The 18,700-nt window shown below is 36.5% G+C and overlaps 1 protein-coding gene across 19 annotated transcripts in view; it reads left to right on the forward strand.

Moving 5' to 3' along the window:
• The window catches only part of FRMD3 (FERM domain containing 3), a 329,113-nt gene that overhangs the window by 207,311 nt on the left and 103,102 nt on the right, over positions 1-18,700 (forward strand). For all 19 annotated transcript variants that reach the window (XM_074196651.1, XM_074196656.1, XM_074196661.1 and 16 more), the window contains one exon: positions 11,061-11,158. In XM_074196651.1, the coding sequence (XP_074052752.1) occupies positions 11,061-11,158 (98 nt within the window). The remainder of the gene's footprint in view (positions 1-11,060; positions 11,159-18,700) is intronic.

The following is an 18,700-nucleotide window of genomic DNA, read 5'->3' on the forward strand; positions in this document are numbered from 1 at the left end:
AAGTTCCCACAAATTCATTAAGTGATTTGTTTTTAGCAGTCTGAAAGGGGTGGATAGATGAAGTATTTCTATAAAGAAATGAGACTTTAAATAAATCTCATATGCCATAACTTAAATAACTAAGAATAATTTTCTTTCATAAATGCAGCACATCCCAAGAATCCCCTTCAAATACTTTGAACCATGGGAGCAGAGATGGTATAATTGCATTGACTCTCCTTGTGAATTCTTTGAAGGAGACAATACTACCTGTAAGATTTGGTATATTTGTTTAGCAAAGGCTCATTGATTTTTGTCACAAATTTTATTTTGCATAATATAGGCTGGTAAGAATATAATAACCTTGACTCAGGTAGAGGAGCAGAGTGGGGCGGGGGGAAGGTTGGAAAGAATTATAGTAATTGTTCTCTTTAAAACACAGGCATCCCTCTTACATCGTCTTTAATACTGGAAAAAGGGTCAGGATTGACTTTTGCTGGTCTCTGCTATGTCCTCATCTCCAGGCTTCTTCAAAGCTGGGCTTTCTTATTTATCCTGTACAATACTAAGAAGGAATTTGTGGGTTGTCTGCTAAAGTTTGTGTCTCAGATATGTTCTGTGTTTCTTCATAAGATTAAGCCCATTTATTAAGCATTTTCTATTTGTTAGACACTATTATTTCTCAGAAATATGATTAGGGATAGGGTCTGATTAATTTTTTTTAAATAAAGAGTTTATTTTGAGTTTTACTATTTCCCCCATTCTTGCTTCCCCCCCTCCAGAAGGCATTCTGTTAGTGTTTACATTGGTTTAATATTATACATTGATCTCAGTTGAATGTGATGACAGAGAAGTCATATCCTTAAGGAAGAAAATTAAAGTATGAGATAGTAATAATATAATGCTTTTCCCCCCTAATTTGATGGTAATAGTATTTGGTCTTTGTTCAAAGTCCATAATTCTTTCTCTGGATACAGATGGTATTCTTCATTTCAGATAGCTCAAAATTGTTCCTGCTTGTTGCACTGAAGGGATAAACAAGTCCATCAGGTGTGATTATCACCCCCATGTTGCTGTTAGGACACACGTTTTTCTGGTTCTGCTCATCTCGCTCAGCATCAGTTCATTCAAACTAGATCAAATTTTTTAAAATGCTGTAGTCTCATTGTTGTTCATTTATTTTTTTTTCTTCAGTTAGGGTAGGGGAATTTGTGAACTTGTTTTTAGAATATTGGATATATATATATATATATATATATATATATATATATATGTATATGTATTAGATTTTTCAAGGCAATAGGGTTAAGTGGCTTGCCCAAGGCCACATGGCTAGGTAATTATTAAGTGTCTGAGGTTGGATTTGAACCCAGGTACTCCTGACTCCAAGGCCGAATACACTGCGCCACCTAGCTGCCCCAATATATTGTTTTATACATTTGAATATATTATTCTGAGAAGGGATCTATTAACTTCACCAAGGGGTACAAGACAGAAAAAAGGTGAAGACATGATTGGAAGTGGTACTTCAATGTGATTTTCTTAAATCACCTTTCATGAAAATAAATTTGTAGATTGTGGGAGTGGAGGAGGGGGAATCTCATTGTACATTGTTGGATCCCTTGACTGTATTTGAGGAGGAATCTAAAGTGAACATTTTATTTAATTGTCTAGATAATTCAGATAGCAATGAAAGCTCCTATTTGATGTGATTTTCAACTTACAGGGTACTTTAATAGAATTATGGGATTTGGATGATAAATGAAATATAAAGATCATCTTAACCCCATTCTTCATTTTACACATGAAAAAATTAAGGCTCAGTGAGGTTAAGTGACATGTACAAGATCATACAAGTAGCAATACAATCCAGTAAGCTTTTATTAATTTTCTACTGTGTACAAAGTACTGGTAATAACTTAAAGGCAAAACAATAATCTTTTTTCTTAAGGTCATCACATTTACTGGAGGAAGAGATAGGAAATGTAAACAGAGAATTACATATGTGATAGATAATAAGAGGAGGAGGGAGTAAGCACTAGCAACTAAGGGGATTGGGATCACCAGATTCAATGTTCGAGAGGAACTGTGGTATTCAGCTCTGTTCCAATACAATGATGACTAATATTGGTGACAGTGGGCACCTTTGCTTCATACCTGATCTTTCTAGGAGGGTTTCTAGCTTATCCCCATCACAAATAGTATTTGCAGATATTTTAGGTAAATATTTCCATCCATCCATCCACCCACCCACACATACATACATACATGCATTCATACATTCATATTCATTCATGAAAAATTTTCTGTAGGAGCTAACTCATGACCTCAGCCTTAAAGGAATTTAAGGGTTCAAAACAAGTGAAGAAATATATTGCAGATATTAGGATCACCTTTGCAATGTTTGGAGGTGAGAGATGGAGAGCTGAGTTCAGGGAGCCCCAGGTAGGTTGGTTTGACTGGGGCATGGAGGGGCATGGGTTCAGTAAGTTTGGAAAGATAGGATGGAACCAGATTGTGATTGACTTTAAATGTCAAGCTGAAGAATCTGTCCTGGTGACTTGAGGGAGTCACTGACATTTCTTTAAAATAGGCAGTAATATGGTTATACTTGCAGTGACAAAATTAGAGATGAAACATAGATTTAATATTGAATTAATCTCATCACATATACAGAACCTCTGGACCACATAGACTGTGAATTGAGTTATAGTGATTTTTAATAGGAATTTACCTATATTTGACTTACTAGTTCAGAAATTAGGGACTATGTGAAGCTAATACAGTTCTAGGTAGTCAGCTATCAATGACAATGATAGAGAGAAATGTCAAAATAATAAATCATTTAATTGGAAAGGAAATCAATAGAAAATGAAAAAATAGCAAAGCAACAAGAGTAGTATAAGCACATATCCCTAAATGAGTTATGGTGTTATTTTAGTTCCAGAAAACTTAGGAAATTAGTTAATCTGTGAAATTCAGAATAAGAGATGTAAAATTTTCTCATGTGGACATCCTTGATTGCATATACAGTGATTTGACTTACCCTATACATAACTCATGGAACTTGTGTTTCTTCCTTAATGTGGTCATGAATTCTAGTAAACACATCAACCTCTAGCTTCTTGGTAGGAAAATACTTATTCCCCTAATTGTTCCCCTTGGGGAAAGGGTCAAGAATGCAGTTCTTCCCAGACAGTAATGGGGTATATGTATAAAAAAGTCCCTCTTTTCCATTTGAGTTATTGCCTCTAGTTAAAAAAAGCAGATTTTTCTAAGTAGCATTTTTTTTTTAAATAGTGATTTACAATGGTTTTTCCAAATTCAATTAGGATGGCGTGCAGGGTAGTCCCTACTTTCAAGGAATATCAGCTAAATGTATTTATTGTATCCTCCATTAGATTGCAAGTTACAGGATGATGATGATGATGATGATGATGATGATGATACCTGACTCTGAGCCAGGCAATGTGCTGATTTTATAATTATTATCTCATTTTGTCCTCACAACAACCCTGGGAGATAGGTTCTATTATGATCTCCATTTTCTAAATGATGAAACTGAGGTAGATAGAGATGAAGTGATTTGCCTCAACTTAGAAGTGTCAGAGGTTACATTTGAATTTAAAAATGCTGATGAGGAAAATGCTTCTCCTGGTAGCCCTGTGAGCTGGATCAAAATCTCGATAATTAGAGGCAGAGTTTTATATGCTGTTTTCTCTTTATAAAACCTATTTAAGTCAGAAAAATAGATTTCATTTGGAGAAAGACCAGTTTAATGGATAAAGCTATCACATCACAATCTATTTTGGGAAGCAGGAGATTGATTTTGGATAATATGAAGGAGACTGCTGCCGGTGAAAGTTCTGTGGTCCGGTCATTCTCTTCCTGAATGCAAAAATATTTGATTTATGCCAGAACAGAGTGGTGAACAGTAGAGAAGTGGTCTAGCCTGGGGGAAGCTTGAGAGATCAGGAAGTGATTAGCAGTAAGTATTGGAAATGGTCTGGGGAATCAATACTTGTTTTTTTTTATTTAATAAATTTATTTTGAATTTTACAATTTTCCCCATAATCTTGCTTCCTTCCCTCCACCCCTGACAGAAGAAAGTCTGTTAAGTCTTTGCATTGTTTCCATGGTATACACTGGTCTAAGTTGAATGTGATGAGAGAGAAATCATATCCTTAAGAAAAAAATAAAGTATAAGAGATAGCAAAATTACATAATAAGATAACTTTTTAAAACAATTAAAGGCAATAATATTTGGTCTTTGTTTAAACTCCACAATTCTTTCTCTGGATACAGATGGTATTCTCCATTGCAGATACCCCAAAATTGTGTCTGATTGTTGCACTGTTGGAATGAGCAAGTCCATTTAAGGTTGATCATCACCCCCATGTTGCTATTAGGGTGTACAATGTTCTTCTGGTTCTGCTCATCTTGCTCAGCATCAGTTCATGCAAGTCTTTCCAGGCTTCTCTGAATTCCCATCCCTTCTGGTTTCCAATAGAACAATAGTGTTCCATAACATATGTATACTACAATTTGTTCAGCCATCCCCCAATTGATGGACATCCCCCAATTTCCAATTCTTTGCCACCACAGAGCTGCTATGAATATTTTTGGTACATGTGATGTTTTTACCCTTTTTTTTCATGATCTCTTCAGGATATAGACCCAGTAGTGGTATTGCTGGACCAAAGGGTATGCACATTTTTTATTGTCCTTTGGGTGTAATTCCAAATTGCTCTCAAGAAAGGTTGGATGAGTTCACAGCTCCAGCAACAATGTATGAGTGTCCTGGGTTTCCCATATCCCTTCCTTAGGATCAGTGTCCTTTCTAGTCTCATTGGCCAGATGTGTAAAAATACAGATAGGTGTGAGGTGGTACCTCAGAGATTCTTTAATTACATTTCTCTGATAAGTAGTGATTTAGAGCAATTTTTCATATGACTATCTTTTTTTTTTTTTAGGATTTTTGCAAGGCAAATGGGGTTAAGTAGCTTTCCCAAGGCCACACAGCTAGGTAATTATTAAGTGTCTGACACCGGATTTGAACCCAGGTACTCCTGACTCCAGGGCCAGTGCTTTATCCACTGCCACCTAGCCTCCCCTGATTTCCTTATCTTTAAATTGCTTTTGCGTATTCCTTGACCATTTGTCATTTGGGGAATGACTCATCAAGACCTGTTTTAAAGGATTGGGAGGGGTCTCTCAAATGTCTGGCAGTCAGTGATTCTTGGGCCAGAAGACTGGATCATTTGAGTCAAGGCTAACAGTTGATTATTTAGCCAATTGGCTTTTACTTATTTATTTTTATTTATTAAGTCACTAATAGGTGGTAGACACTATACTAAGTTCTAAGGGAAAAAAAGAAAGGCAAAAGACTTCCCTTAGGGAACTTAGAATCCAATGCATGACTCAACATGGGTAAACAGCTCTGTACAAACAAGATAAATACAGGATAAATGGAATATAATTATTTATTATATTGAGAGGGAAGGCTTTACCTTTAAGATACATTAGTGAGGGGCGGCTAGGTGGCTTAATGGATAGAGCACGGGCCCTGGAGTCAGGGGTACCTCAGTTTAAATCTGGCCTCAGACTCTTAATAATTACCTAGCTGTGTGTCCTTGGGCAAGCCACTTAACCCCATTGCCTTGCAAAAACTAAAAAAACAAAAAAGATACATTAGTGAATAGAAGAATGGAAGTGTCTCTGAGCTGACTTGAGGAAATATTTGCCCTTCAATATGTTTGAGTAGGAATATTATTTTCCTCTTGATGGGGTATGTGGCGCTGTAGCTTCAGGTGTTCATAAGGGTCACATTAGGACCAACAAAAGGACCATTTTTGTTGTTAGTCATTTTTCAGTTGTGTCTGACTCTTTGAGATCCCATTTGAGATTTTCTTGGTAAAGATACCAGAGTGGTTTACCATTTCCTTTCCTTTCACTTTACCGATGAAGAAACTGAGGGGTGAAGTGACCTACCCAAGGGTCACATAGCTAGTAAGTGTCTGAAGTCAGATTTGAACTCGGGAATATATGATGTGATTTGATTCTTAAAATTCAATCTGCACCAGACTGTCTTAAATGAAACAGACCCTAAAAGTTCAACTGTGCCATTTACTATTTGAGGTTCCCATATTTATCTTGATTCTAAGAGGACAGTGGTAGCTTTAGAATCTGAAAACTTGTATGGGTGTTCTGTTTCTAATACTGCTGCTTTTGACCTTGGAATAGTCTCACTTTGTACAATGAGAGGGAAGGACTAGATAGATAACCTCTAAAGGCTCTCTTGTCTCTAAAACTATGGTCTTATTATGTGAGACTTATGTGGTAGAACTGCCAATGATCCTGTGAAAGCACAATGATAAAATGATAAAAAAAACAATAGCTAGTATTTCTATAGTACTTCAAGATTTGAAAAGCAACTTTATAAATTTTACCTCATTTTGTTTTCACAACAGCTCTGGGGAGTGGGTTCTATTATTACTGCATTTCTTTCCTATGTATTTAGTGTATCAACTTCTAAAAGAGTCAGTACAGCTATTTATCTTATATGGTTCATAGGCATCATCATCATCATCCTCATCACTGGCAAATACAGTATTTACTAAACTCTCAAAGGCAAAAGGAGCTGCTGAGTAAGAATGACAAATGGACATGGTATGATTAAATATGCACCATCAGCTTTCAAACAGATGGCAGGTAAATGATGGACCATCTCTTCAGGTCCATTAGGTTTATACTTTTCTGTTCTGTTTTGTTTAAGACAATTTAGTGAAGACTGAATTTTATAAATCAAATCATATTTTATCTATTTGGAAATTTTAAAGAATATATGATGTGATTTGATTCTTAAAATTCAATCTGCACCAGACTGTCTTAAATGAAACAGAACCTAAAAGAAGATTATTTTTCTTTTTTTTACCTTTTGTTTTTCTAATACATTATTAGTATACAGCCCTTTACCCAGCATAGCCTTCCCTTGTAACAAGCAACATATATGGCATTCAACACCTATTGTTTCCCATCTTGCCAATAAAAAGGGGGAAGTACCTAGAAAGATTCTTTTTTATAAATAAATAATGACCATCCTCTAATTTCTTTTTGCTAAATATTTATTTTCTTAAAACAAGCTTACTAAAAACAAAGTACATCTGTTCAAAGCTGGAACATGTATTGTGTTCATTGGTTAATTTCTATCTAGTTCAGAGACTAAGTTTAGCAAACCTCCAATTTATAAGCCCAAGCTCAGATAGGTATGTTCTGTCTGCCAACTGGGAGTCAACTCCCCTTCTCCGCGCTGATGCTTTTTGCTATTTCCCTTCCTTTCCTTCTTCCCATTGCAGACTTCACTGTGTGTTTATCTCTTCACCCTCTACCTGTAATCCTTATTATCTCCCTTCTCTCCTTGTCAGTTCAATTTAGAGCAAGATCCTGATAGCCCAGGGAAGGTCAGGTCGATGAGATCTATTGTTTAATATATATCAGTCATTATGGTAAGGAGTGGGGAAAAAACAAGCAAGAAGAAACCTCGAGAAACTTAAATTATTAAGGAAGGAGACATCAAAGGGTGAGGAGCAAAAAGAGGATAGAAGAAGAATCTGGAGAATCAACAGTGGAAACCAAAGAGGAGTGAAGGAGTGAATATGTTTGGCCTTGGCACTTCCTCAAAATGGAAAAAGAAGGATAACTTTTATTCCTTTCCCAAATTCCTATTAAAGGCACCAAGGTTTTGCTTTGATATGTAATTGAATTGTAACTTTCCTATCTTATGTCCCTAAAGATCCACCATTATTACCTATGTGTTCTTTACTTGAAAAAAGAAAAAGTTGAGTTTGGTATATAGGTGTAATCTTATTTTTATTGCTTTTGTTGTTCAGTTGTTTTAGTCATATCGGACTTCTTGACCCCATTTGGGGTTTTCATGGCAAGGATATTGGAGTAGTTTGTCATTTCTTTCTCCATCCCATTTTTCAGATGAGAAAACTGAGGCAGACAGAGTTAAATGACTTGATCAGGGTCATACAACTAGTACATGTCTCAGGTCAAATTTGAACTCAGGTCTTCCTGACTCCAGACTCAATCCTTCTATCCATTCTCTGCTGTATTTGTTACTATTAGTAGGTAATAAAGCCCTAAAAAGATAAAAATTCTTGGAACAATATTATGTTCTTGATTCAGGAACAGGGTGATATGTTCTTTTCTGCTGTAGGCTACTACAGAAGGAGAGCAGTATTAGTTGGAATTAAAAGAGGAACCAGTTTCTGGAGTCTAAGGAGGTTAAAAGGGTTGGGGAGAAGCAGAGTTGTTGTACTGTGGAAAAGGGGTTGGATTTGGTCTCAGAGCCTCCAGATTAAAATTGCAGATCCTATTCTACTACATATGACTGTGGGCATGTGATTTAATCTTACTTTACTATTTCAGTTTTCTCAGTTTCAAAATGGGGACATTTTGGACAGGATTGGGTGATTTCTAGGTCCCTTTCCAGTTTTTGATCTATGATTTATGACCTATGTGATCCCTGGCAATTTATACTTGTAGGACCTGACCCCTATTTTCTTATAATATTTTATACTTTAACCACTGGAAGTACCCTTTCTCTGACTTTCTCACCTTCCCTCCCCTCTCCTCCCAACCTCCACAATCTCACTTTCCTTCTTTCCTCCCCAGTAATTTCTTTTCCTACCTCTGGGAGGCTTCACTATTAATTGTGTTATTGGAGGTAGGGAACTTTTTTTCCACTCAAGAGGTGGTGAGGAGATGTAGTTCTGGCATCGTAAGATGAAATTCTTATTGCATTTTCTTGTTGAAATGCTGCTATTATTATTTTTATAATATAGGATAGTATTAGTATTGACCTAGGTGATTTATATGGGTTTCAGACAACTTAAAAATAAGATTCTGAAGACAACCAGTCATAATGTAGGACAGTGTATCCTATTTGAGGACTATAAAATATCCTTCTGTAAAGAAATTTGGAATATATTGTTTAATTATGTAATTAACAAGTACTTCTTTCATATGATATCTACTTATTTCTTAGCTCCTATGTGTGCAGTACATTGACAAACACTTATTCATATCGAATTAAATACAGTCTTATATGAAAGATAGAGGCTAGACAAGTTAGCTTTTCCAAGTTTATTGGCTTCCAGAGAAGAAGCAGATGTTTTAATACTATTCATTAATATATAAAGTCAGTTCTGTTTTAAGTTATGTTAGAAACCAAGGTTCAATAGAACTTTGTTATGTAGAGAAAACTTAGCCTTATGGTTGTGGAAGAAGATGAATATTTTATAGACATCAAACCTTTTGTCTAGTCAGAAATAGAGGGTTATTTGTTCTTTTGATTTTTGAAGTTAGATAAAATTGTAAATGAAAACTTCACAGTAGACTGTAAATTGAAAAAAAAAACTGAGTAGAACAACTTAAAAGAAACAATATTAGTCACAAAAACTGGCCCTGTTGTTTATACTTTGTCTTTGGAAGAGGGCAAATTGAGTAACAAAGACCAACAGCTTTATCCAGTCATTGATGGGATTGTAGGAATGACATTGGAAAGGAACAGTACTTTTCAGCCCATTGAGAATGTGGATAAATTCAAGACTCATAAACAATTCAGACAAATGTGATAGAAGTTTGGCCAAATCCCATTGACTTTCCTACCTTTCTAAAGGAAGTATGTATCAGCTATGATTGTTGTCTTCTAGCAGGGTGATGTATGTTGTGGGGCAATTTGTTCTTTGAAATATCTGACTTTTAATCCTTTCAGTAATTAAACTGTGCCTTAGAATGCAGAAAAATTCCCCTTTCTGTTTTTGGCTTACAATAATATTTTTCTTAATAACACAGGAAATAAACTGGGTGGACCCGCTGAGAATGTTTGCTTAGAATACTCTACTGCTTCCTATTTCTGAAAGCATTTATATTTCAAATGTAGAGTGGGAGTAGGAGATCCATTGGTAAATTTTTAGTTGCTCCTATCAGATTATCATTTCCTGCAATGCTCCCTATGATGTTGTGACCAGTGACCCCAGTTTTGGGTAATCTTGACTGTAAGAGTTTTTTATAATCCCCTCTGAGGTACTCATTAGTTTTAAGAATCATACAGTGACAAAATAAAGGATTTATTCATATTTGATCATGTTACCACCGACATGGTACCATGTTACATAGTAAAGGCTGCTACAATTTTGAAACTGTTTTGTGTGGATGCCAAGTGTACTGTACTTAGATACTCAAAAACTGAGACATGCCCTCCGGAGATACAGGTTGAAATGGACTTTTGAAATGACTGCCATAATCACTAGAGAATTTTGTTGATGAAATACATGATCCTAGAGTCTCAAATCTTGAAAAATGGTATGTTAAGTCAGATTTTCATATTATCTGAACATGCTCTGAGTTACATTTGGATTTATTGGTAAGATGATTAACTCTTTTAGTCACAAAGGGACCATTCACTGTGTTGATGGTATAGTGGCCTAGAAGCATATGGTCAATGGTAACTGATAGAACAGGATTGTGTGAACAAGAGAGCTTTTACAGTGGAAAGGATAGGGGATAACATTCACAAAGAGGAATAAAATGTGTGCTTGTTCTCAGAGTACTTCCCCCTACCCCAGGTCTTTTATCTATTTGAAGGACTAAAGTGTGAGTGGGTCATAATTTCATCTTGTCTTGAAGCCAACTCTGAGGGTACCTCATCCATTTATTGTATATAAGTTTGAATGAATGGAGCTTCCAGGGTCTTTTGGGAATTTTCCTAATTAATTCTTGACTAGCTGGATACCATTATCTTTTTTTTCACTGTTCTTAGGAGACTTTGAAAACATAAAGTACTTACTATAAGCTTTGAGAATTCATCAGATCTACTTACCTACAAACTGCTAAGCTTCTCCCATTCCCTCCATCCCAACTTGTTAATTCTGATGTTTAGTTTTATTTACCAGAAAATTATATTAAATTATATATTCCATTATATATTAAATTGTATTTACCAGAAAATTGTTACTACCCTAGTATAACAAGTAAATGAAAAGCATGAATTTTTTTCTCCTTTTGTATTACAGGTATCTTTTATATTTGCAAATTAAAAGGGACATTTTTCACGGTCGTCTGCTGTGCTCCTTTACAGATGCTGCCTATCTGGGGGCCTGTATTGTTCAAGGTAAGCTTGTGACCTGTGGTATGGTACATGCACCATTTCCTGGTCCTTCCACCCCATGGTATTTGTTGTCAATTAAGGAAAGAGCAAAAGGCTGGAGGATTTTTTCCAGGATTCTTTCAATGGTCCCCATAGTCCTCTTTAGTTATGCATGAGAACTCTGAACTGAAGGAAGAATCAATGACTTTAGCAGTAGAACAGGTCCATAACTACACTGGAAAAGCACAAGGTTTTGTTTCCTTTGAGGACGGGGAACTCCCAAAAGAATGTTCTTCTCCAATTACTTCTATTTTTTAAATTTAAATTTATTATTCTTAATTTCTGGAATAAAACAAGCATTTCCATGACTCAATACAATAAAAAGATGATTGTGCATTGAACTACAAATTCATAATGTACAATGTGCTATTCCTTTTAAATTCACAACAAAGTTATATAAATTCCCTTCCCTCCTTTTTTTCTTTCCTCTAACTCAGAAATGGCTACCATTAAATACAAATAGGTAAGCACACATACATATAAAATTCTATACATACTTCCATTTATCAGTTATTTCTCTGTATACAGTGTCTTTCTTCATATGTCTTTTATAGTTGATTTGAATATTTATAATAGTAAATATGACTTATTTGCTCGAAGTCATTCTTAAAACAATATTGCTGTTACTATATATAATATTCTTTTGGTTCAACTCATTTTACTCTTCATTTCGTGCAAATCTTTTTGTGTTTTTTTTTAACATCATTGACCTCAACATTTCTTATAGCATAATAATATTCCATCTTACCTATTCCCCAATTGGTGAACTTCTCCACCATTCCCAGTTTTTTTTACCATTACAGAGAGAGCTGCTATGCTATAAATACTTAGAAATATAGGTTTTTTTTTTCTATTTTTCTTTAATCATCTTTGGGGAAAAAACTTAGTAATGGTATTGCTGGGCCAAAGGCTAAAAACAGTTTTATAACTCTTTGGGCATAATTCCAGATTGTTTTCCAAAATGGTTGGATCAGTTTATAGTTTCACCAACAATGAATTAGTGTCCCAATTTTTCCACACTCAGTTACTTCTTAGAGGATGAGGAAGGCACTGAGCAGTAGTCTAAAGACTCTGTAATGTCTGCTAGTGCATTGGTACCTCCTAGGTAGAAGTAGCATATGTTTGCAACCTCAAACTTCTGCTTGGGATCTTCTAATATCGAATTAGTGGAATAGTTTCCAGTTTTTGTGACTGGCAAACCGATACTGTCGATACTGACAGATTTTTCTGCAATTAGTATATTATGATAATCACATATTTAGTCCTGATTGACAACTCAGTCTGCTAATGAAATTGGTGGAAGGAGGAAGAAAGGTGTATTTTCTTCACTTTACATTTTTATTGTCCTAAGAATTTCTGGATCTAAGGTACAAATTTGTATTACACTGAATACTAACCTGAATCATGAAGCCGCCCTACTAGTGCTATTCTTTAAAATTGAGTTCATTCTAAATAAAATGAGTTCTGACTATGAGGTAGAGAAGAAGGACTTTCTCTTTGAGTAAGGGGAATAATAGTCACTCACAAGGTCAAATTTCTCTTGCTATCTCAAGAATTCCATAGTTGAATTAGAATGTCTCCCCTTTTATATGGGCAAGAACTTACAGCCCTTTGATTTGAAAAGTTAGTCAAACATTTGGTGAGCCCTTACTTTTAAATGTGCTCTGAGTTGAGTAGATATATCCCTGTACTATGGTTTATTGGGAATGTTCAAGGGTGGGGACAGAGGACTTTGTTCTTGATCAAAAATAGAGACATACTTAGTTCATTGCATTTTGGGTTTCTAGAGAATCTGGGTGCCTAGAGAAAAATGACATCACACTCATCCCAATGTTTCCCTTTTGTCACAATGGAGAAAGTTTGAGGGAAGCCAATCTCCAGGGGCTATATAGTGGTGATCATTACTGTGGTGATGTTTTCCAGGATTAAGCTAAGGGATCAACTTGCATTTCTTCTTTCCCTGGGGTCCAATTGAAAAGAAAGCTGTAGGGTCTGTCTGGAAGGATACAAGGGATCTAATCTCATGGAACAGGAATCTTAATATGTTTATGAGCTGAGAAAAGTGTGTGTGTGTGTGTGTGTGTGTGTGTGTGTGTGTGTGTGTGTATCTGTATGTGTGTGCTGGGTGCACATTCCAGGAAATCTAAAATAGCAGAGAGATTGAGTATCCCATGGATTAACTAGTTTTGTGTCAGTCAAGGTCAATATGCATGTATTGTCTTATACTTGTAATTGTCTTGCATGTCATGGCATCGTCTACCTGATGTCATGGTCTTCTTTGAGAACAAAGGACAAACAAATATTTCTAAGTTCCTCTAAAGAAGATGCAGTAGTCATTTCCCTACTAAGAAAATAGCTTAGATATTCTTTTTTAAGTGTATCACTAGCACATCTCATTCTTTGAGAGGAAATCTCAGCCTTGTAAAACAGTTGTTTTGACCTGATTTTCAGGTCCTGCATGACTCTGAAAGGAATCCTGAGGTCCTCCCCTTTCCTTCCTTGGCAACAACTAAAGAATAAATATCAGATTTTGGCTGAGGTTTCAACACTGATTAAGATATTCTGGTTTAAAGTACTAGTAAAAAAAGTAGTGTTAAAGTGATAGGGATGTCTTTTCTTTGTGAGAAATTAGAGATCTACTTCTATCAGCCCTTGAATTGAATCACTTGGCAACATAGGGCTTATGGAGATGGGAAAATCTATGGAGATGCTTCTTTAAAGCTCCTTGAATTTGCCAGAGATTGAAACATGCCATACTTGGTAGATACTTTGTGATACAGAGAGAATATTGTTTAAATATGTTTATAAGTTTAAAACATGGACCTTTGTTTCAAGGAGAAGTTTGGAAACATTCAAAGTAATGAATAATTTCCCCAAGGCTATCCAAGGTTAGTGTAGAGTAATCTTGTAGGCCATTGGAATTAAGAGTCTTAAAGATCTGAGTTCCTATCCTGCTTCAGATCAACTGTGTGACTCTGTACAGGTCACTTAAACTCTCTTTGCCTCAGTTTCCTTATCTATAAAATGAAGGGACTAGACTCAGTAGTTTCCAAGGTCCTGTTAGGGACCTAATATATGATCCTCATCTTTTAAAAATTCTTAGCCCAGTTCATAATTCAATTTGATTCATTAAACACTTAGAAGTAACTACTAGGAATTGATGATACAAAGAAAAAAAGAAAATTAACTCAATTGTGGTGACAGTTAAATCCATACACTGTATGACCAACTCAATGGACTGCCCACTCCTGGACCATAGGCAGATGTTAGTCTCTGAATGTTGCAGGTCATCCTGAGGGCAGCTCACTCTTGGTGATGGAATGCCACTTATTATCAATGAAGTAGTGGGGTCAAAGGTATCATCAAAGACATCAGTATAGAAAAATAAGGTGGCCCTCTCCAATTGAGAACAGTGAACTGCATTAAAAATGGAAATAGTTGTGTTCTTCAGAGAAAGGGGACAACAGAGTCAAAGAATTTTAAAACTGAAATCTCAATGTGTTGAGATCTAGACAAAAATCTTTGTCAAGTAAGCATTTTTTGTGTATTGGTTTCCCCTATTAAATTGTAAGCTCCTTGAGGGCAGCAGAGACTTTTTCATATTTGTCTTCCCAGTTCAGTGCCAGCACATAGTAGGTGTTTTAATAAATTGACTACTGACAAAATATTAAAACTTTAATAAGCTTAAAACCTAATTTAGACTTCTGGGACACCCTGTATCATGCCAAATTGTTAAACTATTAAAAATGAACAAACAAATTCCTCTATTTTCTTGTCATCAACATATTAATATTTCCAGTCAAGGTTTACTTGTGTCAGAGGAGATAAAAATGAACAACTGAGAATACAAATTCCAAACCCACCAATAAAGCTTTCACAATGTATTCATTTATTTGGGAATTGTTACCAGAGTACCAAAGGACAAGTTCAAAGCAGACCTTCTAAAAGGCAATTATTTTTATACTTGAAAGTATACATACTTCAACAAGTCATATTCTTATTAACTTTACTTACTAATAACTCTTATATTAGCTTCTATGTGGAAAACAGAATTAACAATGGACCTGATGATTTCTTTCAGTTTTAAAATTCTTTCATTCTGTTGTCCCCTTTGTCTCAGGTAAGGAGCCTATACTAGACAGGAGGACCTCAGTTCAAATCTAGCTTCAGACACTTACTAGCTGTGTGACGCTGGGCAAGTCACTTAGTCTCATTTGTCTCAGTTTCCTCATCTATTAAGTGAGAAGGAGAAGGAAATAGCAAAGCATTCTAGTATCGTTACCAAGGAAATTCCAAATGATGAAGAGTCAGGCACAACTATACAACAACAAAATTAGAATATAAAATCCTTGAGAGTAGGAACCATCTTTTTTGGGGGGGGATATTCTCATCATATAGTATGGTAGATACCTAGCACATTAAATGCTTACTTGATAAGCTCTCTCTACTTCCACTTATCCTTCATCTTTCTAATAGGATGGACGATAACTGTCTGGTGAAATAATGAGTTATATGTGTCTGGAATTATTGCAAGAGTAACCAGATGACCAATTGCAGAGATATGTAAAAGAGATATTCCACATTAGGATGGAAGTTAGGAGCAGATCTGGACTTGACTTCATCTTGACTTCTCTGTCTAACCTGACTATTTCTCTGTCTCCCTGAACATGCCTACATTTGCTGACCTTTTTATCCATGCCTGGAATGTCCACTTCCTCCCAACTCTTCATCTACTGAATTCCCCTTTACCTTTAAAGTTTGCTTTGTAAGTTTTTTCTGTTGAACACATCCCACAGTACCATGTTTTGCAGATTGTAGGTGCCCTTGCCATGTAATAGTGTTCATTACATCTAGGCCTTATTGTTCTACTAATCTGGAAGCACCACTGAGGAAGAGCCTATGTCTTACCTAATTTTTTTGTCTCTTTGGGGGACCTTGTAATAAGAGGTAGTTTGGTATCATGGAGAGAGAACTGGACAGTTTTTGAAGGTAGGAAGACTTAGGTTTTAGTTCTGCATCTGACATATATTAGATGTGTGACCTTGACAAGTAATTTAGCCATTCAGTGTTTTAGGCCAGCAGTTCTCAAAGTTTTTGTCTTGAGATTCCTTTACAGTATTAAAAATTATTGAAGATCCCAAAGATACTTTTGTTCATGTGGGTGTTATCTATGAATATTCACCCTATTAAATTTAAAAGTGACTAAATTTTAAAAGTATTATTAATTTATTTAAATAATATTAAACCCATTACATGTTAATGTCAATAACATTTTTAGTGAACAAACTATATTTCCCCCAAGATTTTAATGAAAAGAATGGTATAGTTTTACATATTTTTTCAAATCTCAGTAATATCTGACAATAGAAGACAGCTGAATTGTGTCATAGGTGCTTTTACATTCAATCCTTTGTAATATAGTTTCGAGTGAAATATATGAAAAAAATCTGACCTCACGTAATCAGTAGTCAGAAAAGGATGGATATTTTATTTGATTTTTTAAAATTTTTTTAGAAAGATTTTGTTTATTTTGAGTTTTACAATTTTCCCCCTATTCTTACTTCCCTCCCCCCACCCCCACCGAAGGTAGTCTGTTAGTCTTTACATTGTTTCCATGGTATACATTGATCTAAGTTGAATGTGATGAGAGAGAAATCATAAGGGATAGATATTTTAATAGGTGTAACATCTTATTATAATTATGAAAATAGTTTGACCTCATGGATCCCCAAGGGGTTTGTAGGTCACATTGTGAGTAATCCTATTTCAGGCAACTCTAATTAATACTATACACTGAAGATTAGGTATCAGGGCTTAATTGGTGAAGTGTATTTGAAATTAGTACCCCTATGTCTGGGAAATCCTAGGTTTAACTCCTACTTCTTCTCCCTGGTGCCTAGCAATGTTCTCTGGATATTGTAATTATTTATAAAATATTGAATGAATTAATGCATCCTTGTTTTCTTATTTGCTATTCTATAGATACTCAGTTTTCTTAGAAAAATGCCAGGCCTTGTTTAAATACATTAAAATTATCTAAGATGTCAGTTTTTTACCACAGGATATTAGGTGAAGAAGGAAAACTAGAAGCTGACTACTCAGCTTCTCTTGGCATGGGAAAAACAAACAAAAATCTTCAAGGTGCATGACAGCCTTTGAGGAAAAGTCAAATCAAGCCAGCAAGTATTTTATTAAGCCCTTTAAGAATTATGGAGCAGGTTCTGATCTTTCTTGTTAACGGGGTTTAGTCCTCATGTCAGGGTTGCCTTTGAATCTTTTGGCAATTGACCCATCAAGGGATGATAGACATTCATTTCAGTCCTATGGTAAAAATCAATAATATATATTATCATTATATATATCAATTAATATATCAAATATATGTATATAAGTAATATATATTAGACATTTGACTAGGTACTGGTGATAGAAAAACAAAGAATGAAATAATCTTTACTCTTAAAGAGCTTTTATTTTGTGGGTCAACTACAAATTCATATATAAATATAAAAAGGAGATTATATACAGATATATGTGGCAGTTACATAGGAGGTAGTTAGGTTGTATTAATTGAAAAATCAAGAAAATCTTCATGAAGGAGGAGCTGTATATAGAAGGGAGATTATATGAGGTGCCAGTGTGGAGGGAGTATATCCAGCCAGTGCGGCAAAGGCCTAGAAATGGGAGATTCCTTCATTAGAGGAAGACACCATGTGACTCTGGTCAGTTAAACCATTGAGAAGTTCAGCATTCTTGAAAAGGTCTTATCTTTTATACTCTATGGTCCTTCCCTTCCCTTCCCTTCCCTTCCCTTCCCTTCCCTTCCCTTCCCTTCCCTTCCCTTCCCTTCCCTTCCCTTCCCTTCCCTTCCCTTCCCTTCCCTTCCCTTCCCTGCCCTGCCCTGCCCTGCCCTGCCCCCTGCCCTGCCCTTCCCTTCCCCCTGCCCTGCCCTGCCCTGCCCTGCCCTGCCCTGCCCTTCCCTTCCCTTCCCTGCCCTGCCCTGCCCTGCCCTTCCCTGCCCTTCCCTGCCCTTCCCTTCCCTTCCCTTCCCTGCCCTGCCCTTCCCCTTCCCTTCCCTTCCCTTCCCTTCCCTTCCCTTCCCTTCCCTTCCCTTCCCTTCCCTTCCCTTCCCTTCCCTTCCCTTCCCTTCCCTTCCTTCCCTTCCCTTCCCTTCCCTGCCCTGCCCTGCCCCCTTCCCTTCCCTTCCCTTTCCCTTCCCTTCCCTTCCCTTCCCTTCCCTTCCCTTCCCTTCCCTTCCCTTCCCTTGCCCTTCCCTGCCCTTCCCTTCCCTTCCCTTCCCTGCCCTGCCCTTCCCTGCCCTGCCCTTCCCTGCCCCCCTGCCCTTCCCTTCCCTTCCCTGCCCTGCCCTTCCCTGCCCTTCCCTGCCCTTCCCTGCCCTGCCCTTCCCTGCCCTTCCCTTCCCTTCCCTGCCCTTCCCTGCCCTGCCCTTCCCTGCCCTGCCCTTCCCTTCCCTGCCCTGCCCACCCCTTTCACTCTTTACCCCTT

The sequence above is a fragment of the Macrotis lagotis genome, chromosome 8 (genome assembly GCF_037893015.1).
Source record: "Macrotis lagotis isolate mMagLag1 chromosome 8, bilby.v1.9.chrom.fasta, whole genome shotgun sequence".
Classification (NCBI taxonomy): domain Eukaryota; kingdom Metazoa; phylum Chordata; class Mammalia; order Peramelemorphia; family Peramelidae; genus Macrotis; species Macrotis lagotis.